This window comes from Amaranthus tricolor, chromosome 10 (genome assembly GCF_026212465.1).
Source record: "Amaranthus tricolor cultivar Red isolate AtriRed21 chromosome 10, ASM2621246v1, whole genome shotgun sequence".
Taxonomy (NCBI): Eukaryota; Viridiplantae; Streptophyta; class Magnoliopsida; order Caryophyllales; family Amaranthaceae; genus Amaranthus; species Amaranthus tricolor.
In genome coordinates this window covers 4380849-4408372 of record NC_080056.1, presented here as the reverse complement: position 1 = coordinate 4408372, position 27524 = coordinate 4380849, and the positions used below count along the sequence as shown (strand labels likewise).

Sequence of the window (27524 nt, the reverse complement as noted above, 5' to 3'; positions counted from 1 at the left end):
TAAAAATGTTTTAAAGATCTCTAGTTGAATATAATAAAAAGTAAATAAACACAATATTAAAAATTATTATATATTTTTAGTCCCTCTTCAAACAAATGATTGAATACAACAATCCTATCATTTTCTAAAAAAACTTAAAAGAAAATTATAAGTTAATGAGATTCTTATGTAGAAGTAGTCCTACTCCATATTCTTTTTTGTTCAGAAAAGCTTCCCACCACTGCAGATTGCTTCTTATCTCCTATATGATTTGCCAATAAATCATAATATGCCATTTCATCAAAACTTTTGAGTATTCTTATGGGTGTTCCATCTTTAGTATCCACTACCATTTGTCCATCTGTTTCTTCTTTGCCTGTTATTATTACTTTGATTGGCTTCACTTCAAAACTTGCTTTTAGAGATGAATTATGATCACCCAATATTACTGCACCCAGGATCTCTCCTAGGAACATGTCCTGCATTAACAACATCCTATTAAGAACGCTTTATCATCTCAATGTCATTAACCGACTTCTATGTTACTTGGATTCAGATACTGGTACGTATCTAAGTTTCGGATACGTCTAAATATTCAATTTTATGCCTAAAATGAAGTGTCTAAATGTCACACCAATGTCCGAGCATTAAGGATCGGACATGGGTACGTTAAGCAAAATGAAGAGTTTGAGTAATATAGATTGACTTCTATCTGAGCAAGACTTAAAGGGTCGAATGCAAGGTTGTTAGAATTGAGATTATACCCAAGATCGATAATGGAATAGGATTGAAATTAATAAAATCGGATCGTAGGATCATAAAATCTTACAAATATGTCTTGATATGCTATATTATAATTGATCATAAGTCATATTTGTTCATTTTAGTTCTATAAAGGTTGAAGCCGTAAACAAGATTTAATTAATAAACTGCAAATCAATAATTACTGAATTTTCATAATCATAATGTTGATATATTTTTTTAACTTATATTTATATGCAAGTAAAATCTAGAATATAAGAATATTTTTTATGATTGACACTACCCCTTCAGGGATCGGATTATTGGGTCGTAGAATTGCAAAATCGTGTTAATGATACTATCACCTATATTCTTAATCTTAATAAGATCGTACGATCCCGTCATTATTAAGATCATATTTAAGGCTTGAATCACTTGTCTGTTTTTAGATCGTAGAATCGTAGATCTGAATTAGAATTATGATAACCATAACGGATGTATGCAACACACTCTCTATACTTTTGAATTTACTATACTAGTCTAGAAGCTCTCACTGCAATTTGGGTAGTGTAGTAAAATCAAAGGAACAAAGAGAATATTAGATTGAACGAAAGAAACATAGTATCGTACCACATGCTGATATCGCCCATGTTGTTTCTGCAAACTGAGCAACTTGGAGATCAACTGTTGTGTAAAGCGAGATTCTGGGGTCTTATTTGCCCTAGAAAGCGTTTCCAATAAAGACGGAAAAGAGCTAACCTTCTTCTGAGCTTTCAAAGTAATAAGTGTAATAGGAAGCTTTGATTCAATCACTGTCTTGGCAGATAAAGGATCAAGATACATATTGAATTCACCATATTTGTTTGATGGCACTGTAAATAGGTTTCCCTTTTGACTTAAAGCACCAAAATTTATGTGTCCTCCTAAAACAAACACATCCTGATAAATCACATAAGGTTGTTAGCAACAGTCTAGCATGTAAGAATTCGGAAAGCATACTCCTCAGTCCTATTGAGATTTTCTATGTTATGCATTGTTACCGATGATAGAGGTGTTCAATGGGTCGGGTCGGGAAAAATTTTAAATGGGTCGGGTCGGATCGGGAAAAATTTAAAATGAGCCGGGTTGAGGTGGGTCAAAGCCCGTTTAAACCCGATCCATTTGATAGAAGTTCATATAATAGTTTTTTTATTCTATTCTATGGCCCGTTGGGTCAACCCACCCATGTATATAATTATATCATATAAAATAAAAATAAAAAAGGCGTAAAACATTTTCGTAACCAATTCCTATAATTATCCAACCCTACCCGGTCCGACTTTTACACTAAGGCCCGTTAATCGCTCGCACCGTTATTAGCCCGCTATTGACCCGTTAAAATGTTACTCGACCCTTAATCTATTGGGTCGATCCGCCATGTTAAAAACCTCCAACTGATAGTAACATTAACATACCTGAATCTTAGACATCGCCCTTTTGTCCGAAGAAAGTATTTTAGATAGGGTGGTTAATGGCCCGTTTGTCAATATGGTAACTTTCATGTTTGGGTTGCTTGTTTTTGTAATATTGTTCCATATCTCGAGTACTAGAGGTTGTCGTAGTTCAAGGTGCTCAGTGTCACGCGGTGCTCCAAACTTTACCGAGTTTTCAGCTGTGTACCTGAACTCAATGTCAAATACATCTTTTAGTCTATAGCTGCTTTATTTCAGTCAGCATCTACAAAGTTAAAAATAGCAACTTGTATTTAGAGGTGTTTAACGGCCGGGTCAGGTCAAAATTTTAAATGGGCCGGGTTATGTCAAATGCTAAATGGGTCGGGCGGGTCAAAGCCCGTTTAAATCCGACCCACTTTGACCCCCTTTTTAAAAAGTTCATAAAATAGTTTTTTTATTACACATATGGCCCGTTGGGTCGACCTACTTATGTGTATAATAAATTCATTAAAAAAAAGCAGTAAATTTTTTTTCGTAATGAATACTTATAATTATCCGACCCGACCTTTAACACCAAGGACCGTTAATGCCCCGACCCGCTAATAACCCGTTAAAATGTGATCCAACACTTGACCCGTTGGGTTGACCCGCTCCATTGAACTACTTGTATTGTATAGGTGGATCACGGAGTACCTTCTTGAGCTGCGCGGCAAATCTCTAGCAAGGCCATAAAGGGTATCGGAGTCCAAAAATCCACCACTTCCTTGAGGGATAGACTTCACATATTTGCAGTCCCCAACAGCAGAAAACGAGGGATCAGACTGGTTTCGGGCAAAAACATCGCCAAGACCAACTTGTATGTCATCTCGTCCCATCATGTGTAGTAAGTCATATACCACATCTATTGTTGCGGCATTAGCCCATCCCGTCGGAGTTATAAATATTGCCTGAAAAAATGATATTTGATATCGATTTTTAACCACTTAAATTCGACCATAGTATAATTTTTTTCGAAATTTTATTACAAGTTGAAATTACCTTGAGGTGAAGAATTTCAATAGGAACCTTAAGGAGATAGAAAAGAGCAAGGAAGTCTCCTGCACTCATATCCATATCAAAGATGACGGTTCGTCCGAGCTTTCTAGCTCCAAAATGTGGCTTGTATAGCACTTCCTTGTAGTGAGGAAATTGGGTAGTGAAATTGAATTTCCCTGATTGATGTGGATGATTCAAAACCTACATAATTTAGATAAATCAACAACCAAACATACTCCTTGACTCTTGAATAATACATTACGTTGGACATGAGTATGACACTTGCACACATCAATTTTGATTAAAAGTATTAAATTGTCAAGTCGGACACTTGAACACGTAATCGACTCAGACATGACTCATGAGTATTAAAAGTCCAGATAACGTAGATAATTTATAACCAAATCACAATACTAGGGGTGTTCAATGGGCTGGATAAGGGTCGAGCCAGGCCGAGCTTAAGTAAATATGGGTTGAGTTGGATAAGGGCCTTTTAAACTTAATATGGGCTTTCTCGGCACGACCCGGCCCATTTTTGTTATTGAAAAATATTTTAAACCCCGTTTATCAATTTATGACAATTAAATTATCATTTATAATAATTAAATTGAAAATATGTTAGTAATCCCCATTGGCATTGTCATTTCTAATAATTAAATGATTCACCAATTATGTTATTTACAAAGACCCGTTTTCGACCCTTATTAAACGTTTTTTATAGCCCGCTTCATTTTAATTACAGTACAACCCATTTTTCGCCCGACCCATTTTCAACCCGGCCCTTACAAAACCCTTCTAAAAATGTGCCGAATAAGGACTCAAAATGAGGATTCGGCCCGTTGAACACCCCTGCATAATACTAACTTTGTGAGAAACTTACATCCAAGAAATTTATAAAAAATTCTCTATCAAGAGGGCTAGTTGGATCCTTGTTAGGTTTAGCTCTTGTAGCAACAAGAACTTTCACACCTTCAGGACCGGATGTCTCCTCAGTATAGCCATCCTGTAATCAATTAGTAGTTACAAACACATAAGCTCGTAATCGAAATGGACAACTAAGGAGTGTGAATAACAAAACAATGCAGAAAAGTTTACTTTGCATCTTCCTTTTCCATTCTTATCAACACAAAAAGGATCGCGAAGAGACCTCTGGACATGGCCGCTATGCACCCCATGTTTGTCTAGGTGAAACTTGGGAGTCTTTCGTCCGTCAAAGAAAGGATTTGAACCATCTGATATTCCGTAAGGTTTATTAGAAGTGCGAACAGTGATGTTCATGAATTCCATCTCAGCAAATTCGTTTTCTCCGCTTCCGTGAGGTTGATCATTTCTCATGATCGAGACTGCTACACCCGCCATGAATGAGTCCCACATGAAATAGCTCTGCAAAATATACAAGTATATAGGGGAAATTATCGTTTTGTGGTGATAATCTGACTCTTGTTAGTCTGAAAGGGAAAGCCTTCAACCATTAGTCAATCCATGATTCTCGAGTATATAGTTGTAGGCCTTAGTCAATTGAATTGTGACACTTAAATTAGTTAGAATGAAAAACGAACTTACTGAATAAAATTGGCCGTTGAACCAAGTATCGCGAGCCAACTTCAAAGATTGGAAGCAGTATTGAGCCTCATATGTCTTTTGATTCTTCTCAAATGCTTTAAAGAAGTTTTCTGTTATTGGGATTGTATTGGTTGCATCCAAGGGTACTAATGTGATTGGAACTCCTGAGTGAATTACCTATATGTTGTCCATTTAATCAGCTGAATTTAGGCAGATAGATGTTTATAATTTAGGTGTGTTCAGTGTAGCAGTTTGTAGTTAGTAGTTTGATAACGCTAAAACACTACTTTTGAATCTATGTCACTGAGCCTGAGTAACGTTTAGTTGTTTTTTCAGAACGTAACAATTTCTCGCGTTATAAAATCAAAGGTAGCTTTTTAAAGATTTTTTTATATTTCATTACCCCAATCCCATTAAGTGGCTCCTACCAAGACGGGGCTTGAAGGATCAAACATACAAAACCTTACCCTTACTTTTACCGAACCTTAATAGTTTACAGCTAATTACACAATCAAATATCTAACATCTACAATTATACAACTATAAGCTATAACAATCTATAACTAACCGCTACTTAAAAGGTTAACAGTTACCTCACAGCTACTTACGTCGAACATACCCTTGCTATCATATTATGCCACACTAGATACTGAGAACCTATCATCATCATCGTACCCAGTGTATCCTACTCATAGAAAATTATGATCAGGGTCTTGGAAGAGAAGGAAGGCGACAACCCATACCCATAAAGGAGAATGTTGCTAAAAAGTCCCTCATCTCGAGAAAAATCTTCAGAAAAAAATGTTCGTGCAACGAATGAAAAGAACTAATGTAGGAAAAGAACCTGATAAGCTGCAAATGGATCTCCAAACATATTAAACTCAGCATAAGGATTACTGGTGTAATCAGTGAACACATTGCCATGATCACCACACTGTTCTGGCTTACATGATGTTGAACTGTTTTTTGGGCAGCAACCAGTTGGATTCTTGGATCTTACACCACCTCCCATCATGTAAATATGTTCCAAATTCTTCTTTAGTTGAGGATTATGCATTAGAAATAGTGCAAGATTTGTATGTGCACCTATTAGAAATACTGTTGTGGGACCTTCTGATATAACATTAATCATCACTTCTTGAGCTGTTGGTTGATGAAGAGGCGCATATCTTCTCCTTCCCTGATAACACATGGAATTTTCATATATAAGTTGTATTTTTGTAACATAGTAGTCTTTTCATTTTACTTCAAATACTGAGTTAGGTCAGATTCTTGTATGTAGGAATGGGCATAGGTCGGATATAAGTCGGGTCCAACTAGACTCAAATCCAGACCCTAGTTTTTTAAATTGGACCAGAACCGGACCCAAATTTAAGGGGTCTGAAAAATTTAAATTCGGATCCAGATCCTTAGGGTCTGACGGATCTAGGGTCTGGATCTAAGCGCATAGCCCATCATCCACCCAAGAGATAGCCTAGGCGAGCTTTTTAAAACTAAGATTACATGAAAGAGTTTGAGTAACAACTAAGAAGAGAGATAATCATATGGATCATTGTTAAGGTGTTTAGTTTGTCCGTTGTGGTTTTACCTGTGGAAGAAAAGCTTTACGGACGCCATAGTTAGTGTCAATATCTAAACGTCCACCTTGACCTAGAGGAATGGCTTGCCTATATCGGCAATATCCTGTAGTTGTCATTCCCTGCATCACACAATTATACTTTAGATATTTTTATGGTTTACTCCCTCCATCTCGAAGAAATAACGTCATCATTTTGTGATTTAAGGAGTTGCAAGGCCGGCTACATGGACGAGCAGTATGAGCTACTGCTCAGGGTTCCGATTTATATGGGGCTTTATATTTTTGCTATATGGTTAATATTAAAATGAGAGAATCTATGTATTGTGTATCAAAATTAAATTGATAGGAACAATATTAAAATTTAATATGAAATCATTTTCAATCTATTTTTTAAAAGATACTTAGATAAATTGGTTAATAAATTTTTATTATCAGCTTGTATTGAATGATTAAGATATACTAGTATATTTTGCTCAGGGCCTTTAACAGGTATTGAATAATAAATTTGTACTATCGGTTTGTATTGAATAATAAATTTGTATTACAAATACGAAAACATAATAGAACGTAATTTTAGATTTTAGGAACCCACAATTTATATTTTGCTCAGAGCTTTTAAAATGTCAAAAACGACTCGAGTCAGGTAAAATTAGTTAAAGTAATAGGATATTTAGAGATAAAAAAAAACCTGTTCAATAATAGGATGATAACCACCAACATTAGGAAAAATGGTACCATCATATGAAATTCCACCGTCACCTCCAACACCAACTGGAATATCATCACGACCCATCATATAAAGCATGTCATACATTTGATTTACTGCATGTCCACTATTTGTCCATGCGTTGGCATTTATTGTTACTCCCTGCATTTTTATATGTTTTGGGTTAACTTAAAAAGGTTAACTAAGTTAAAAAGCTAACCGTTAAGAATTATCGTATATTCTAATAAAGTTAAAGCAAAATAACAATTATCACGATAAGAATGATTATAATATTTGGATTAATTTGATTAGAATAGATTGCTTACTAAGCAATTTAGATACAACATGTAATCTTACATTAAATAAGAAAATTTTATAATTGATTTGCAATAATTTTATAATTAATACATTAAAATCTAGGAATAATTGATTCCTTAAGTAAGGAAAGTGTATGCTTGATTTGCAATATTTTGTAAGTAGATGCATTAAAATCCAGCAATACTTTTGTCTTGTAATATTAATTTGCAATACATGGTAAAAACAATTAGCATTTTAGATTTTTTGCATACATAGTAATCAAAATTTACCCTAATTGGATTATATACATGCTAATTTGTTAATTAGTAATAAAAAAATCATCTGAATAAGATAATGATAATTCAAAATTTTATCATTTATTAAAATTTAGATTCATTATATTAATTTATACTAAAAAATCGGGCACGGGTTTATATACTAGTATACTATAATATACTATGTCATACCACCATATTGAGTATATCTCCCCAAGTAGTAGAAATCGAAGGTAAATGACTTATAAAAGCATACTCATACTCCTCTAAAGAGAGGGCATCAGCAATTTAGTCAAAGAGACTGCTGAGAATATATAAATCAAAATTACTATAAACAAAACGAAAATTTGATAAAAATAATTCAATCTCTCACTTATCCGCTATGTAATCTTATTTATTAGTTATTTTTTATAATCGCATTTTAAATATGAATTTTTTCAGAGCATACTTATTGTAAGAATGAAGGGGTAAGGCTATGGTGGTTCAGATAATTAGATATATTAAGAGTAAATACATACAGATTACTAGAAATAAGATTCGCAGTGAATAAGTACAAGATTAAATTATTTGTATTCCCTTATGGTGTCAAAGGTCTTTTAAATTATTTGTATTACTTAAAATTTTGTTTAAAATTATTGATATTACTTAAAATTGAAATCAACAAATTAGTGTCAGGCCTAATGGCTTAAGTGAAGTATAATTTGTATTCCCTTATGGTGTCAAAGGTGTTTAAAATTAAACTGATTATTTAAAATTAAGTATGACTCAATTAATATGTCAAATAAAGTACAAAGAAAAATAAAAGCTTGCTCATACGTAATTCCTCCATTCCAAAACTTTTGCAGCGGAATAATGTAATACGGCCCGTTTAGTTAATGGTATTAAATGGTGGTAATGAGAATAATTTATAGTATAAAATTTAATCAAAAGTTTCAAATTATTTCCATGGTAATAATACTTTGATCACAAAAAAATTTTTTTGTTTTCAAATTTCTATTAACACCTAATATCATCTCTTCCAATGGTAATGCATTGGAATGAATTTTGTGAAAAAAATTAGATGATTGAAGTTGGACAAGCATAATCATCAAGATAGTCAAGAGTTTTTTTAATCAAAAATTACACTAGTTTTTTTATTCCCATTACCTTCATTTATCATCATCTTCCAAACAGACCGTTAGTGTATAATGCATACTCCCTCTATTTAATGATAATAATAATTTTTAATTTCTCTAATTATGTATAAAAATTTCTCTAATTAAGTATAATAAAAAATTATAAAAGTATAATAAAAAAGTTTTAATTGAAATGAATTAAAAAAAATATATTTAACTATGTTTTAACTTATAGATTAAAAATTATTCATAAATTAAGGGTAAATGAAGAATGTTACAAACTTACATTTATTATAGATGGGAGAAAATATATAGTTTGCTGTATTTTACTGACTTCCCACCAGGGCACCACGCGATGATGAAAGGCAAATTAAACACGTCTTCATCGGTCTAACTTACCGTTCTTTTATTTTTTTTAGTTTAAGAAATTTATATGTATTCTTTTCGCTTTTCCTTTCATAGAAATTTGCACTTTTATTAGTATTTTATTTTGTTTTATACTTTATTATTGACAATTTCTTTATTAAGACCGTGTCATAATGAAACGGTTTAATATAAATTAACTCAAAAGCTATAACTGTTGGTTATCTTTTCAATTGCATTAATTTTATCTCTAAAATCATAACTATTCAATGTTTAGGCTGCTTATATGGACACGTCTCACGATGAGATGGTCTCATACACGATTTGTTGTTTATTATTATTGAGCATTTTTAATGGATCTAAGGTGATAGGAGCACATAGAAAAAAGGGTAAATTTAAAATTGTGATTAAATGCTAAATAAAAAGTGTGTTTATGTAATTATGTGACCATATAATTTAAAGAGTCATAACTTTAAAATTTTGACACGTAACTTAAAAATAATCATCATTATCATCATATTTAGTGTATCTCTAGAAAACTATGATTAAGGTCTGGAAAGGGAAGAAAGGCGACAACTCATACCTATAAAGGAGAGAGCGGCCAAAGAATCCTCCAACTTGAGAATATCAGAAAATACTGAGTTAAAATCAAAACCAACCATATTAATCCGTTTCTAATGTTACTTCATTATTTTTTATTACATGCCATTATTTTTAATCGGAACATCTATATTTAATGATATGATACAAAATTACAAAAAATTATTTTATGTGCCACCTATGTTTCTTTTTGTTTGTCTACTTTACTTTTTGCATGCATTTCAAAACAAATTTTAAATCTCGATATTTCTTAAAATGCATTATAAAAAACTGTAAAAATTATAATAAGATTTTTTAAATCAAGACGAATCTAACAAGATCCCACATGAATATATCATGTCTTCAATATATACGTCAAAAATCATATTTTAATTTTTTTCTTCTAAAATGAAAAAATTTAAAAGAAGCGGACAAAAAAATGAAGGATATACAAAATTTTAAGTTGTAACTTAAAAATCACCTATTCAAAAAAACGAGACAAAATGATTATTTTAGTTCAATACTCCAATATACTTCTGGGAAATAAGCCAAATAGTACAAATGACAGATAAGTCCACCCACCATGTCAATATGTCATTTGTCTCAGTAAGACAATGAATATTACTTTTATTTTTTGCACAGTCTAATATATTAATTTAAGTTTTAGTATCTCTAATTATGTATAATAAAAAAATATTAAAATTTAAAATTAATAATCTTTGTAATGAGATGAATCAAACAAGATCTCACTTGACTATATTTTAACCTATAGAAAATTAGTCACAAATTAAAAGTGATGAATAAATAGTATCATTTTTCTAATATTACAATTAATTTAAAATCAATAAAATAATAATAAAAATTAATAAATATCCAACACACGTTTTATGATTGATCAATTTAATAATAAGTATGATACAAAATTACAAATGGTACATCATAATTTGCCGTCTACACTTACTTCTATAGTTCTACCCCAAACTAACGTCCTTACGTTACCAATTATACTTGTATTGACCGTTTCTATAGATCTTATGTAGGACAACTAGGTGAGTAGGATTTAATGTATCAATATTAAAATAAATATCCGTGGAAAACAAGTTTTAAAAAAATATATACGTGGACAAGTTAAGAAAGCGATAAGTAGATTAGGAATTTAAACCCATTTTAAACATCCAGACACAATGTATACTCAAAAATAAATAAATTATGAACATATTTAATTGAAAATTAAATTAAAAGTGTTTGCTTGAATTGATGGTAAATATTTAAGGAGTAAAAAAAATCATGCTAATGAAATAAAAGTAAGCAATAGTTGTATAGATGAAGTAATTGAAATAATTATAAAAGAAATAAAATGAAAGTAAATTAAAAAAACATCAATAATAAGATAATAATTTTCCTCATTTGGAGGAAAGTATTCTCCCACCTTCTCTAAGGGTAAATTTATACACCAAGTCTCCGATATGACGGATGTACTTGCTATTTTATCTATTTTTCATTACTTCAAATGAAATTTTCGATTTCTTTAACAATCAAATTCTTTTAATCATATACCAGACTAACTTTATTTTTCTATTTTAATTTTTACTTCCATTTAAATATTTACATTCAATTTAAACTGCTCTTTAAAACTACACTAAGAGAGGTAAGGGCGTGAGGCATGTGGATTATTACTGGATTGTTGATGCTGTAAACTTGTAATTGATGATATTTATTTATGTTTAAAAAAAGCTTGGCTATTTCTAATTGAAGTATTTAAGTCCATTTCATTCATTTTCCGAAATATTATTTATATTTTTGGATAATAATATAACATTTATTTAATCTCATCCGCACGTTAAACTTTCTTCTAATTATTAAAAAAAAAAACTTTTTTTTTCCTATATTTAATTAAGGGACAAAGTTAATATATAGGTTAAATTCTCTATAAAAAATTGTCATTAACTAAACCTCTAATAAAAATGCTTATTTTATATTTAAAAAACAAAAAACAACTTAAAATTATAAAATATTAACAGTTAATTCAAACAAAATTTTACTGGACTATTTTTTTTCTTATAAATTAATCACGATAAAAATTATCTTATAACCTTAATATAGTTAGTATTTCATAACGGAATAAGTAAATATAGTAAATATGGAGTATTTGTTATTACGTACCTTTATGTCAAACTGAGATCTGTTGAGCTTTAAAAGGTAAAGAAGAGCAAAGAAATCGTCAGTATCAACATCTGTATCCACTAATAATCGATGTTGTCTCTCCATCCCTGTTTTCTGATTCTGATTCGGGTTCTCATTCCGGTTCTGGGTCTGGGTTTGGGTCTGGATCTGGGTCCCTTTAACTCTGTCAAGCGTTAAAATTAGTAGTACGATGGATATCATCTTCATCGTCATCCATGTCCATACATTTCTTGAATGCCTGAATTGTGACATTCTTACCAAATATGTAAACGTAAAAGAATATGATGGACGTTGTACTTAAAATTAAACAAATAATAGCTTATAAGGAGATTATTATTATGGGTTTGAAATTTTTTGGTCAAAGAATAATAAAAGTGAACAAGATAAATAATAATGAATTAGGAAAAGTATAGAAAGTGAGAAGATATTGGTGGGGAAATTAGTTATTGTGGATTAGTAAAAGAAAAAGTATGGAGCATTTTCATAGTTGAAAATGATGAAAAGGGAATAGGTGGATGTATTTATATTGAGATTTGGGTACCTTTTAATTTTAAATTGGAATATTAAAAAAATTTGGGTCAATGAATAACAGACTAACTTCCAATTAAAAACAATTAGCTAGAGCATCTATAATAATAAAATATGCACCTTGTTGATATGGGTAAGACTAATGTTATTAAGATCGTAATCAGAATCATCCGAATTATTCCAACTAAGTTGAATAGACCGTTTTGGAGTAGCATCTTCTATAAGTTTGTTATGATCCATTGAAGTTGATAGTGTTTTTTTTATAGAATATTTAAAAATTTGATCAATGAATTATACCGATTAACATCTAGCAAAAAAACACTAACGAGGGCATCCATACTGATAGACTGTAGACTTGTCTTCGCTTTGCCCGCCCCAAAAACTTGAAAGCCATCCATCATGAGATTGCCACACACCCCTAAGCATGTTTCGTTGTGTGTAACAGACTCAAAATTCTTAATCTTAATCTTTCGATTAATTATTCTGAATTTTCAATTCAAATTCCTAATCCTTTGGTTATCCATTTCAAACCATCTTTAATTTCTAAACCTTTTTTCTGATTTTGTAATTTCTTTCAAATATTAAACATTAAAATTTTATTTATAAATTTTTTTTATAAGCACTAAAATATTATTTTATTATTTTATAGTACGAAAAGTAAAATTTTATTATTATATTTACGATTTTGTAAAATGTTACGTTTTAAGTTTTCTTCCTTAAACTAACATTACTACTTATTATTTTAACTTTATAACTTTGATTTAATTATTTTATACCTAAAAATAAGTCGTATTTTTATTATTAACTTTAAGTATTGTTTTAAGCAAAATTTTCTAAGTAAACTATCATATTTTCATGATCAAACTTACTCATTATTTTAAAGTATATTCACTTGTACATACTAGAACAAAAATTTGATTAACCAAAATCCTTTCTATTTAACCCATAATGTTCATTACTTATACAAGCTAACCTTCTTCTACACTTTAATCTCTTATACACCCACTTCCACACTCCAACTCTTACAGGTTTACTTCCACACTCTAACTCTTACACATAAACTTACATACTTCAAACCACTTACACAAGTTAACCTTGTTTCATACTCCTAGCATTCTTACTCATACAACTTATGCACTAAAAATTACCCAAAACCCATTATAAATATCCCTTTTGCCATGAGAACACTTCCACCTTTGTCATCAAATCTTTCTAACATTCTTTCTTATATCTTCTCTTCACTAAAATCTTACTAACTTAATACTTTTATTATTAGTTGAAGAAATTCAAGAATATGGAGCATAGAACACTCTTTATTTAGCTTAAACCATCATCATTTTGGAGTTTATTGGGTTATTACTTTGGGTACTTAATATATCATTATTTCGGAGTTTGGATTTATTTATTTTGGGAGTTTAGAAGATCATTATTATTTTGGGACTTTGTATTAATTATCTTTGGAGCATTATTATCTATCTTGGAGGGTTTTATTTGTTATTATTTTCTTAATTAGTACTTAGTACTAATCCTTGGTGTTAGTATTGTATAACTTTTTACCTTATTATTTTTGTGAAATTTTACATTATATTTACTTTATTAAAAATTTAGGATCTGTTATCCAGAGTAATGGGGAGATTGATAGAGATGTAACATATCGTATACGAGCGGGTTGGCTTAAATGGCGAGTGACCACTAGAGTGTTATGTGATAAGAAATTCCCGGCTAGACTGAAAGGTAAATTTAAGGGTGTCAAACAGGTCGGGTTGGGTCATTTTCAGGTTCGGGTCATATATAAATGAGTCAATAGACCCTTGACCTGAACCTGACCCATTTAATTAAATGAGTCAAAAATTGAAACCCCGACCTGATCTGTAGTAGGTCGGGTCAACCTGCTAATGACCCATTTAACCTGCTTTTTTTTTTCAGGTCATTGAACCCATATATTTCAGGTCATTTGACCCATTTGACCCATATAATAGTAAGAACACAAACAAAATCAGAAAATAACACAAACAAAATCAGAAAATAACACAAACAAAATCACAAACAAAATCAGTTGATAGTTGATAGTAAGAACACAAACAAAATCAGAAAATAACACAAACAAAATCACAAACAAAATCAGTTGATACTTGGTAGTAAGAACACAAACAAAATCAGAAAATAACACAAACAAAATCAGTTGATACTTGATAGTAAGAACACAAACAAAATCATAAAATAACACAAACAAAATCAGTTGATACTTGATAGTAAGAACACAAACAAAATCAGAAAATAACACAAACAAAATCACAAACAAAATCAGTTGATACTTGATAGTAAGAACACAAACAAAATCAGAAAATAACACAAACAAAATCACAAACTAAATCAGTTGATACTTGATAGTAAGAACACAAACAAAAAATCGAACCCTAAATAACACAAACACGAACCAAATTATTATGAAGAATTAAAGATGGTATTAAGAACAATGAAAATAGCAGTAATAGCAATGAACATTAAAATCAAACACAAAAAAATCAAAAAATTCGAACACAATCCAAATCAGAAAAAATCGATCAAAAAAAATTCAGAAAAATCGAACTACAAAGAAGTAATTCTTACCTTGGTGCCGCAGAGAAGAGGAAGGAGAAGGCACACAGTCGCACAGAGAAGAAGCCGCCGGAGAGAAGAGGAAGGAGAAGGGGCACGCCACATAGTCGCACATAGAAGCAGAAGAGGAAGGAGAAGGCGCCGCCGCAGAGAATTTTCAATGGGTTTAATGGTTTATGATTATTTTAGATTTTTAGGGTTTATGACCTATCCGTGATAAGTTATCACTTATCTGGTTATTTACTTATTTTTATGACTTTATTTAAAATTTTCAGTGGGTTAATAAATGGGTTAAATATGGATCGACCTAACCTGATTGACCCATTTAATAATGGGTAAAACAGGTTTTTTTCGGGTTTAAATATTCAACTTGAACCTAACCCATTTAATAAACAGATCAGGTCGGGTTGACCCATTTAATTAATTTGGTCAAAAATCTAAACCCAAACCCGCTAACTTTCGGATCGGTTTCAGATCAGGTTAGTAGGTCGGATCAGCTTTTGCTAAATTCTACAAAGTTGCCATTAGGTCAACATTGTTGTATGGGTCTGTTGACCTGTAAAGAAGATCCGCGAACAAAACCATTTAGTATCTCCCTCAACTCGGTTATCCACCGCCGTCTGCTCTTCCTGCCCCTTAATCGAGAAGAAGGAAGTCAAGGAACTATTAGAGAGAGAAAATACGGGGAAGAAGAGAGGAAGAGAGAGAACTGTAAATCCACAGCCATTCCTCGTTACCGAAGAATCCATGGCTGTTTCTAGAAACTGTTCTAGACCTCCCAAACGTCACCAAAAACATGAGCAGGTATTCTTTATTTCTTTATAGGGTTTAATTTTGTTAGATTTAGGGTTTTGACGATTTTGAATTTGAGTTCTGTTGTGTTTTAATTTTTGCAGATGATTTCGAATAAAGTGAGCGATAAAATTCTCAAGGAAGCTTTCAAGCAGCAAAAGGAAATTGTAGATGGCCAAAACGATGAGCTTAACGTTGATGGTAGCAGATTTTCCGCTGTTCAATCTTCTGCTTGTCGGGATGATTTGCAGGACAGACGATTTAGCTGGGTTTTCTGAAACTCGAAGCCAATTTGATGATTATGAGGTATTTTTTTTTAAACTGAATAGTTTATTCTTTCCAGAGTCTGGAAAATGAATTAATAAATTTTCTCGAGCATATTACTGAGTTCGGGCTAAAATGGTATTAAGTATTAACCTTCCTGATTGTATGCTAAATTTCTGATTGTATAAACTTTGTATGCGGTACAAAATTATGGTTTCGATAACTATATTTCGGTAACTTTGTATAGGCGTTCGCAGTCAGTGGCTCAGTGCCATTAGTTTTGCGTATGTCTGGAACTATAGTTTGATCGCTGCAAATTCAAAAACCTCAAAGGTTGGTATTGGCTAATATGTTGGTGTTTTCCCTAACCTAGTCCAACATACATGGGATATGATAATCCTCTAACGCAATCCATCAACTCATTCCCACCCTGTTGTCTCTATAATTACTAGCTCACAGACACATAAACATCATGTTAAAGGGTTTACAAGTGATGAGTAAACCTATATGCTGAAGGCTAAATTATAGAATGTAGTTTCATTATTTCATCACCTTGTCTTGTCACGTAGTTGAAAGGCAATGACAGTGAGAGTTTCCCTATTAATTCATCCCTTCCCTGTATCAACTCGCTACAAAGCCATTTTTTTACCAACAATAACATCTTGAAGTGTTATTTTGCAATCTACTTCAGCTAAGTTTACTTGTAATGTTGTTTTTGCTTTAGAAATTACTAAATTTTTTAAAAGCTTAAGATTTTCTGTTTGTTTGTATGATGTTAGTCACTGGTGATTCTTTGCAGGATCAGATAAATGAAGAGGATGAAAAATTGCTGGAGGCTTTTTTGTCAAAAGATGTAGGACCACAGCGTACACTGCGCGATGTTATTGCTTCTCGTATCAAAGAACAAGATATTAATATGTCATCTGGTAAATGTTGTGCAGACTAATTAATTTTCTTGAAATTCCTTCCATAGGCTTTGGGTCCTTGCCTTTCCTGCTTACGTAGTATGTATTCATATTTTCCTGACACAAAATGTGTTTTTCTCTCTAGAAGCCAGACCCACACCAAAATTGGATTCTAGTGCTATAGAGCATTACAAGGCGTATGTATCTTTCCTTTTTTTATGGCGGTTTATGATCTTTGTTTTAACTTGTACTCATGCAAATGAATACGTGCATTTCAAAAAATAATAGGATGGGAAAGCTTTTAAGCACTTATACATCAGGAAAGTTGCCAAAAGGATTCAAACATATTACTACTATGTCCTGTTTGGAGGAGGTTCTATATTTAACTGAACCTGAGAAATGGTCTCCTGGCGCAGTTTACCAAGCAACTAGAATTTTTGCATCAAACATGACTAGAAAAAAGGTTGAAAGGTTTTACAAGCTTGTGCTTCTACCTCGAGTGAGGGAAGACATCAGGAAACATAAAAGGTTGCATTTTGAATTATTTCAAACTTTGAAGAAAGCTCTCTACAAGCCTGCTGCTTTCAATAAAGGGATCCTATTTCCCCTTTTTCAGGTGTGGAGCTCTTCTAAAAGCCATTATATTTTCTACTTTCATGGTTTCTGTTAATTTCATGTAATAAGATTGATTGATCATACCACAACCTCTGTTGAACTAGTTTTAATTTTTCTGATGGTTTTGACCTGAATTCCTTTTTGCCTACGTAGTTTGAGAATTTTAATCTCGACGAAGCAGTCATCATGGGTAGTATTGTTCAGAAAATGTCCGTTCCTGCAGATCATTCAAGGTATATTTAGTATATTTTGACCAATTTAGTTGCATGTTTGATGTACAATTTGGTGGCTTCATTGTTTGAAACTGTCTTGAGCTGTTGTACATGCTTACTTACGTAAGCAATTAGGATTTAGACTCTAAGCTGATCTGATTAATAATGTTGGTGCTCTAGATCATTGATTCTGATGCACTGTAGTGTCACTGGCTCAGGGCTCTTCAAATAACTGAAATATTTGATCACTTTCTGATTCAATGTAGTGACACATGCTAAGGGCTTCTTATCTTAAATAACTAAATATCATTATGTTATAATGTAGTTTGAATGTTGTTTTTCATATGTTTATGTACTATATCAGATAATACAAGTTGCACAAGACTAATGCTCTGAAAAATCTTATTATGGAAGGAAGAATGTTGCACATGTATAATGTGATTTAATCGGAACTGAAAGGTCATAAATTTAGTACTTCTTTCCAGCATTTTAAAATTCGATATTGAACGATACGAATTATTAAATTTAACTTCCCGATTCTTTTTTAGTTGAACAAATGTCATAAATTGGTGTATTTGTTTAAAATATAAATATATTATTATAATGTAGTAATGCTTTTTTTGCTATTGAACTTGTATTATAATAGATATACATGTTGCACAAGACTATTTTTCCATAATATCTTTATTGTGGTAGAAAGATTGTTGCAATGCATGATGTGATTATCGGAAATAGGAACTGAAGCTCATAAAATAAACACTTGTTTTCAACATTTTAAAATCTACTATGGAAGGAAGAATGAATAAATTCAAGTTACTAATTCAACTTTAGTTGAACAATCATATATTCCATCCTATTATAATCAAATGTCCATTTGGTTTTGCACGCTTGTCGATTCACTTATTCAATTCAATATCTCTAATTGTGTATAATCAAAAATAAAACATCAAGAAGAATCAAACAAGATCCCATTTGACTATGTTTTATTTTATAGATTTAGAACTAAATACAAATTAAGAGTGATTAGTAATTAGTGTCTATAAAACGAATGAGAGATTAGATTAGAATAGGCGGGAGTAATTTGTTTGTTACATTCTTTTAGCATATTTGTTGTTCAGTGATTTTTGTTTACCAAGTGAAGGCTAAAGATCAAAATGGGGCAATGTGTTTGTCTCCTTCTTTTCCTTGAATGGGGCAATGTTTTTGTTTTTTCTGTTTGAATAAATCCTAATGTTATTAAGATGAATAACTTCATGTACTCATGTTTGACAATTAAGATATGAATGAATAAAACTTCAAATTGCATCTGACCTTTCAGTCATCTCAACCATTGAATACATGCTCTATTCATATCTTTCTATCTTTTATTTTCTGGGTGTTAGTGAGCACATAATCCAAGGCATAGGAGCAAGGAAAAAGAGGGTTAATACATTTACACCTAAGTTGATGATGGATACTGAAGTAAGTATTAGGCATGATAGGACTGTTAGTGGAAAAAGGGTTATTACATGTTGAAAGTGCCAAGAATAAAAAGAACACCCATTTTAGAAAGTGCTAATAATGGAAAAAAGGGTTGTTACATGTAGAAAGTGCCTAGAAGAAAAGAACACCCTTTTCAGAAATTGCTGTGAACAATATGTGGAGAACTTTTTATTTCAATCAATCTTACTGAAGTGGAGTTTGCAATTCAATGTTTTTCAATAAAAAATCTGTGTCAATCAATCATAGTAAGAGCAGCCAAAGATAGAGGACCATAAAAGAACTGTCACACATGTTAGCTTTGGAGGTTTTCATGAGCTACTATATATGTTTTTTTTTTTTTTTTTTTTGGTGTTAGGATGTGAGGTCTATTAGTTTCACATTTTAACAGTCTTAAAAGAATTTAGTTATCATAAGTTGCTGTTTTGTGTTAAATGCCTGCCTTACGCCCTGAAACAGTGCAGTTAAATGTTTGGCATTTGGAGGGGGTGTCCGTGAACATTTAGGGAGTTGTATCCTCAAGAACTTGATTTTTTGTATTTTACACTACTCTATCCTAGTGTTGGCCAGTTGCAGTGTTTCAAATTTTATGTCTTGTTTAGTGTGTGTGGATTTGTAATACGTATAATATATGATTTTATGCATATGCAGTATAGTGCTATTGAGGCTAGCTGAGATGGATTATTGTGGGACTACCAGGTAATAATTATATCAAGTTGTTTTAAGTTTTGCATTTTTTTTCTTTGTGTTCATTGCTTATAGGATATGAGCTAGTTTGTAGTTTTGGTATAAGTTTCATATGAAATTACATGACTTGCTTTCTTAGCCGTCTTTCCTTGTTAAAATATTAGACAGAAGACACCTTGAATACAATGTGGAACCTCTTATACATTTGTAGTTAGATTGTTCTAGTTTCTAGTAGAAAATAATTGTTCTGTTATTTCTATCCACTGGGTGATTTAAACCCACTTAAAAGTCAAGTTTTCTAGGATGTGAATTCTACATATGTAAATTTTGATATTGACCTCAATGCAGCTATATAATCAAGCTCTTTATTGACAAGAAGTATGCTTTGCCTCATTGTCTGCTTGATGCTTTGGTTGCTCATTTCATGAGATTCCTAGACGACTCAAGGGCAATGCCTGTTATCTGGCATCAAACTCTTCTTGCTTTTGTTCAAAGGTTAGTAATTACTAATTTTCCTTCCAACCCTCCCTCTCCTTGTAACCATACTAAAGAATAACAAGACAAAGAAAAATAATTTTACTATGAGTGCTGCTTGAGCAAATGTTTTCTCTTGCGAATTATTATATAGTCAGATGAACATCGTGGCAATTATTTTAAACAGGTACAAACATGAGTTACGGAAGGAAGATAAAGATAATCTTAAATCAATTAATGCAAAAACAAAGGCACTATTTGGTAAGAGCACTTGCATCTCTGCAACATGGTAAATGTTTTATATAGTACACTGAGGTATTCCTGAAGTAACAACTAATCAATCATAATTCAAAATGCGATTTTAGTCATGATCACGCTAATGCGGAGATCATGTGATATCCCTTGAAGTGACTTAAACTGCGACCTTTTAAACATATTTAATGCGGGGCACATCGATTCAATAGATTTGAAAATCTTTACGACTCGACCAACGTCTTATTTTGACACACGCAAAGGGGTAAAATATTTGTGACTTATTGGAGAAGAGGAGGATATATATTAGCTTATGTGATATCTTTGGAGGAACTATACACATTGGTGTGGATAAGCATAATTTGAATTATGAGATGAGAATAAAATGGACTAAAGAAGATTATTATTCCAAACTCTTCAGTTTTGAGAAACTGTAGAAAACATATTAATAGTGCGTTTATGAGTCAATATTTGGTAACTATTTTGATTCACTCTTATAATCTATTTAAATTTCTAACAAAATAAATTACTTGTTTTTTTAGATACTTTATAACGAAAAGAATAACAAAAATATATTCTCTTGAATGACAACCCAATTGGGACAGACCCCAATCAAGTGTTTTGATAAGTGTAGCCAACAACAATTTCAAAACATTAATCCTAAAATATAGGGTTGGCTACATGAATTAATGACAAACCAACATGAGAGACGGTCAGTAACAAATTCAAGGCACATAGGAGAAATATTCATCATAGTGCATAGTACGATATCTATCGATCTATACAGAGTAATATTTGACCTCTTCATTGTTAATTGTTGTCTTTTTAAAACTTAAGCTCTCCTAAACTAATTACGTGGTGTCAAGTTTATTGATATAACTACGAGCTATACGTTATTCAGGATTTTCATGAAATTTTGGACGTATCAAGGTGGAGTTTTCACACTGAGGATGAGAAATACTTCATTATCTTTGCGGTGAATTTTTCATGGATGGTCAAGAAATTGTTTGTTCAAGCAATGATAATGAGTGTAATGATTCTATATATATCTGCGATCTTTTTACAAACGGTCTCGTTCTCCGAATAGTTGCACATCAGGTATGGTGATATATCCTTGAATAAGAATGAGTTTCAGCTTCTCCTATTTATCATAGTGTGGAAATAAAATAAATATGTGACTTCGGACTTGTAATTTCTTTCATATTGTTGTCTCAATGCATATTTTGTGAATTGTGCGTGTATTTCAGGGTCATATTCATGCAGTGTGCTTTGCTGATGAAACTGGTCATATAATATACACTGGAAGTTATGATGGGTGGAGTAAAGTAAGACTCTTTCATTGCCCAGAAAATGGAAAAAAAAAGGAAAACATGTGATGTGCTTACATGCGCAAATTGAGCCGGCCAACTCTTAGTCTTAATTTGAGATGGTCTCGACCAAGTTTTGGTGATGTTGTATTAAGTTCGAATAAAATTCATGTCATGCATTTAATATTTTAGTTAAATCTTTATATAACTCCCTTCGATTTTCTTTGTATCTCATTTGGTTTTGATCACTATTCATCCATTAATTTTAAATTATATATTATTTTAATCTATTATATAAAATATAATTAACTGAGATTTTGCTTTATTTGTCATAAGTAAAGTTATTAAGGAGTGAATTAGTTTATTGCATAGTAAAAATTTAATCGAGCATTTAAGGTGATTAGATTTTCGAATCGGATAAAAAAATTAATAGGACTATTTTATCCTGCCATGGATATGAATAGCATATTTTACTTCAGTAAAAATAAAAGATTTTGAAAATAAAAAATTGACAAATTAACTAGTACCAAAATAATTTATCAAATGTTCCTTTCAAAAAAATAACCTATCAAATGCTTGCCAAAGGGAAATCATTGAATGTGAAAAATTGAACAAGAAAATTCAGAATTAGATATTTTATGTATCTCAATGAAGAAAAAAGAAATGAGGCTACAACAACAATAAACATTGATATTATGAACAGTACAGATCACGTTTTTTCAGTATTCGAAAATCCGGATATCCAGATATTCGGATCAGATTTGATTCGGTATCCAGTATTAAACACCTTTGATGAACACTAACAGATGTTGCAACTTCTTCTGCAGTAACCTGGAAGATCAGCAGTCCCCACCATATACTCTGGGTTCCTACTACACTCACCAAGGGCAGCCCATCTCTCACAATTCTGATTGTGATCAACACAACCATCTGTGACAATTTTATCGAAATTGTCGACATGAATCCACTTGGTTGCAGACCATTTCTCGCCCTCGATCACAGGACAGCCTCCATGGAGACTCATCTGGTCAGGAACTGCATTCGGGTATAGACTGAAGAACAATAGAGCGTCCCCTTTCTTCGGCTTCACTGATAACATTCGAATGCAATGTAAGATGAAAGCACCGAAAGAGTTCTTTAAAGGGTTGTCTTAGATCGATAAATAAGTCGACATACCTGCAATGCCTCGCTTTCCACACTCGGACAAATCATTACTTGCTGCAATAGACGCCCTTTGACGTTCTGACAGCTGAAATAGGATTCATCGCGTTAACAAATTTTCACATCGAAAATGAACGAATCGTCATTACGTTGTGGCTCATTGAAACAGAACAAACCAATATTTACAGCTATTTAGACAGCCTAAGACATGAATAAGTAAAATGTCGTTATCATCATCATCATACTTAGTGTATCCCGCTCATAGAAAACTATGAAATAAGAAAAATGTGAGAGCCTGAGATGCTAGTAATGTAGCAAAACATCAATATCTATCTTGAGTCGAGGACTTTTTGGCTGCATTTTCTTTTATGGGTACGGATTGCCGTCTTTCTTCCTTTACCAAACCCTGCTCATATTTCTATGAGCGGGAAATACTGGATATGATGATGATGTAGCAAAACATCAATAAAAATGAACTGACCTCTGCATGAGGAAACACCGTCTCACCGCCTTTCTTAACATCAGAAAGATACATAAGGACAGTTGCATAACGATGGCCACCCCGAACAATATTGACCTTGTCAACAAAGTAATCGTAGTGAGGTTCGTACTTTTGTCCTTCCTCGTATCTGAGGACTTGTATGTCCTCACCATTCTCTAAAAGTTTTCAAACAAAAGAACAAATCATCAGCTCAGCATGCATTTAGTAAATCATCATGCCCAGTGTATCCTGTCTATAGAAAAACTATTGGTAGGGTTTGGGAAGGGAAGGAAGGTGACAACTCATACCCATAAAGAAGATCCCGACCAAAGAGTTCCTTAACTCGAGAAAGATCAAGAAAAATGCATCATGGCAGTGTATATAAGCTTCTCATATACATAAGATACTTATATCTTAATAACTTTTAGAAAGCATTATGCACTAAGCCTAAAGTTCAAAAAAGCTGAGTAATCTTATTCAACTACAAACCCAAAAAAATGCATCATTCAGAAATGAGGAAATAGCTAATGTCATGAGGACTGAGGCTTCTTGTCCTTGCATAAGACAAGTACCAGCGTAGCATAATTCTCCAGAGCTAATTCACCTTTTGGATTCGTAATTCGGTTAGAGTGGACCAAATAGTCCAAATCAGACCATAATTCACTTACTTTAGTTCACGATTCGCGAGGAGATCAGAAAATCATCTGATAGTCACTTTATGTAAAACAACCTCGGAAATCTTGATCTCACAACAAAAATCATGATTCATAGAAAATATATGCTCATTTGCACAAAAAAAGTAGGGCAAAATGTAGTCACACAAAGTGCAAAAGAGAGAAATAAACCTATTGGTAGAAATGTCCACAGTGAAACTTTTTGCTCAATACGTGCAACAATTTCATCCTGGAAATGGAATACACGTAAATTAGATAAATACAATGGAGAAGTCAAAAACAGGGCTTTTTGAAGATAGCAATAGCAAACATTGCAATTTAACATGGGCGCCTATATGTCGTATAAATTCTGTTAGCCTGTTACTCAGACTCTTTATTTTGCTTCGCCTACCCATGTCAGATCCTTAATGCTCGGACATTGGTATGACACTTAGACACTTCATTTTAGGCGTAAAATTGAATATTTAGATGTATCAGACACTTAGACATGTACTAGTTTCCGACATCAGTACCTGAGTCCAAGTAACATAGTAGCCTGTTGTGCATATAAATGATGTTTCTATTGCAAACTAAATTTTGAACAATCTTGCATACTTCGTCCCAATCTTAAGCATATGTATCCTCTTTCGTAGGCAAAGGATAGCTTCTTTTAGGGTTGAGCTCAATCAAAATCTTTTACCTTGAATCTATCAAGAATCCAACTATACCAAAAGTTTAAGCTTATGGTTTAAAACCACGAAATATATTATATAATCTATCAGTTGCCTTAATCCAAGCACACCACAAAACAAACTACTCCACGAGTCCCCATAATCTCTTGCTTCTCAAACAAAATGTCGCGGAAGATTCAACAATTTCGAAGTCTTTCACATTCATTGACTAAAAACAAAAATGATTGATGTATAGCAACCATGACAATCAGCTTAAAAAGGAAACTGAGAATTCAAGATTATTCTAAATCAACAAATAAATTGTGTTAAATCAAAGAGATAGACCTTGGCTTTACTAATGAAGGCACCAGAGCTAGTTCTGACTTCACTAAGCTGGCTCTCCCCAGAGTCATTATCCGCCACAGCTGACCTTTTCAACTCTGATTTTGCCTATTTCAAGTTAAACCAAGAATGCAAATTACACCATCATCAAGATTAATGTTAAAGGAACAATTTCAACCAAAAGATTAAGCTTAATAGTTTTTGGTTATGTTGTGTTGTTTAATCTCTCACACCCCTTCACCAAGAACCCGTTGACTCTCGAGCTAAAAGTAGAGGTATTCAAAACAAACCCGATGACTGAAAATTCATCCGGCCTTGTAATCGAACCTGATTTGACCCCACTTTAAAAATGATTTACAATTATGTAAAATACAATACGGACACAAAAGTCGATTTCCAATCGACTCGACACATCTTACCGAAATCAACCTCATGATCCGAATGAACACCTCTAACTAAAAGTATAGATGTCACACAAATCCTCCTTATACCTGGCGAAACATACCCTTCTATCCCTCCGAAACTACACATAATTTCTATTTTAGTTTGTCTTACTCACTTTGCACTCTTTCCTTACTTCGACGATGTATCTACCTTTTTCTTTAAATTTCGTCTAAAAATTTATTCTTTGTTTTCATCTCAACCACTCATTTCTTCCGTCAACTTGAATATGCAGCATGCGCCAACTATAAATTTAGACTTAACATTACAATAGAGGGGAGCAATTTCTTGGAGACGAAAAGAGAATCAAGGAAAAACTCAACGACTAACTCTCTTAGATATATTATATACTCTATGATTATGATTATGAAAAATGAGAATTTGATGGTATTTACAAAAGAATTGAGACTTACAATCGTTATCAAATGGTCACATTCTTGATCAGTGAGAAATCCTTCATACACAAACGCTCTGAAATCAACAATATAACCCACCAATATCCAAATAATTAATACTACTTAATCAAAATCAATTAGACTGATAAATAACACTAAAAGAGGAGAAAAAGAGCAAGAAATCTGACCTGGGTTTCCATGAAATTTGCTTGACTTTTGAAGGGTCGATTTTAAACTGCGTCGAATTCAATGTTGAACTATAAGATCCATTAACCATCAATGAGATTGAAACTAAGAGCAGAAATCGTAGAGAAGATTCCCAATTCATGGCGAATATTAATGACGAAGAACTTTTCAAGTGAAGAAAGAGATGGGTTTTGAATCAATTTACAATTCTTTAAATAATCACTAGGATTATTGGATAGATTATCAAATTCAAAGAGAAATTTGATGTTAAATTGGTAGTTGAATCTATATATTAATTTATTTTTGTTGACAAACTGTTCATGCTGATTGTATGATTAAGAACACGTCGTGATCTGCATATGGAAGCAAGTAAATTAATAGCAGTAAATCAATTGCAGACATGTCTTAACTCTATTTGCACGTCTTATTATGAGCTTTGACTTTGGCTATGGCGATTCCCCAAATTAATATGATAATTACTAATCACTAATTACTAATTAGAATATGCATGCAAGTATGAGAATTTTAGGGATTATAAGTGAGATTGAGAATAAGATTTGAGGGTCGGATTTTGTTTGTCGGAGTAAGTACCATATTAGTATTTTTCAAGTAAAGTCTTGGGACTAAATGTTACTGTTTTATCGTATTTTTAGATGAGATTTCTAAATCAAATATCTTATTTGAAAAAACTTTAATTTTGAGTTATATTCTAAATATCTCACTTTATAATTAGATGTTAATAATATTTTGATTATTTTATATTCTTGAAAAGATTTATTTTGATTATTTTGAATGATTAGCATGGGTCTTTATTTGAATTGTTTATTTAAATTTGAAAATAATCGAGCTAATGCAAGTTAATGTTTAGGCCTTCAGGGGAGTACCTTTTACTAGGGAATATATAGTTAAAAGGTGAAATTTTTATAATTAATTCAAATATGGTATTTTTAAAAGTATATTCTCCAAAGGTGAAATCTATAGAATTAATGTTTTCAACTATTAATTATCTTTTTAGAATTCTCAAATGGTTTAGTAAAAGTTTGATTCTCACTATTTATAGAACTCATTAATTTTCTTTTCTCAAGCAATTTCTAACAAACTCTTTAAATTAAAAAAGACGATTCTTATTTAATATGGTCTTACTGTGAGAAAATTTTAAAATAAGATAAATAATTCAATTAAGTAAATCAAAACATTTGATTACTTTCGTGTCAAAAATAGCCATTGAACAC

General features: G+C 32.0%; 2 protein-coding genes and 1 pseudogene across 2 annotated transcripts; 1 reads left to right on the top strand and 2 right to left on the bottom strand.

Moving 5' to 3' along the window:
- LOC130825780 (nucleoside hydrolase 3-like) lies at positions 1 to 12341 on the bottom strand. The gene is made up of 12 exons (XM_057691187.1): positions 11829 to 12341; positions 7019 to 7198; positions 6340 to 6450; positions 5596 to 5931; positions 4752 to 4928; positions 4284 to 4571; positions 4069 to 4191; positions 3192 to 3389; positions 2847 to 3100; positions 2175 to 2379; positions 1351 to 1659; positions 1 to 458 (listed from the first exon to the last, which is right to left on the bottom strand). Exons 1-12 carry the CDS (start codon positions 12099 to 12101, stop codon positions 165 to 167), a joined length of 2748 nt encoding a protein of 915 aa, XP_057547170.1. The 5' UTR covers positions 12102 to 12341; the 3' UTR covers positions 1 to 164.
- A 165-nt stretch (positions 12342 to 12506) lies between these two features.
- LOC130824752 (bystin-like) lies at positions 12507 to 22448 on the top strand (annotated as a pseudogene).
- Positions 22449 to 22535: 87 nt separating this feature from the next.
- Positions 22536 to 26898, bottom strand: LOC130825196 (probable prolyl 4-hydroxylase 4). Its single transcript, XM_057690303.1, has 7 exons — positions 26295 to 26898; positions 26125 to 26182; positions 25274 to 25378; positions 24450 to 24507; positions 23605 to 23780; positions 23139 to 23211; positions 22536 to 23051 (listed from the first exon to the last, which is right to left on the bottom strand). The coding sequence occupies exons 1-7, from the start codon at positions 26432 to 26434 to the stop codon at positions 22762 to 22764; spliced, it is 900 nt and encodes a 299-aa protein (XP_057546286.1). The 5' UTR covers positions 26435 to 26898; the 3' UTR covers positions 22536 to 22761.
- Positions 26899 to 27524: the final 626 nt, after the last annotated feature.

Excerpts from the sequence above, each read along its gene's own strand:
- LOC130825196 (XM_057690303.1), bottom strand. The coding sequence starts at position 26,434 with ATGAATTGGGAATCTTCTCTACGATTTCTGCTCTTAGTTTCAATCTCA. Across the intron at positions 26,183-26,294 it reads CAAATTTCATGGAAACCCAG|AGCGTTTGTGTATGAAGGAT; the intron begins GTCAGATTTCTT and ends TGTTGATTTCAG. Across the intron at positions 23,781-24,449 it reads GTGGACATTTCTACCAATAG|AGAATGGTGAGGACATACAA; the intron begins GTTTATTTCTCT and ends GAAAACTTTTAG.
- LOC130825780 (XM_057691187.1), bottom strand. The coding sequence starts at position 12,101 with ATGTCACAATTCAGGCATTCAAGAAATGTATGGACATGGATGACGATG. Across the intron at positions 5,932-6,339 it reads GTAAAGCTTTTCTTCCACAG|GGAAGGAGAAGATATGCGCC; the intron begins GTAAAACCACAA and ends ATGTGTTATCAG. Across the intron at positions 4,572-4,751 it reads TCAACGGCCAATTTTATTCA|AGCTATTTCATGTGGGACTC; the intron begins GTAAGTTCGTTT and ends TATATTTTGCAG.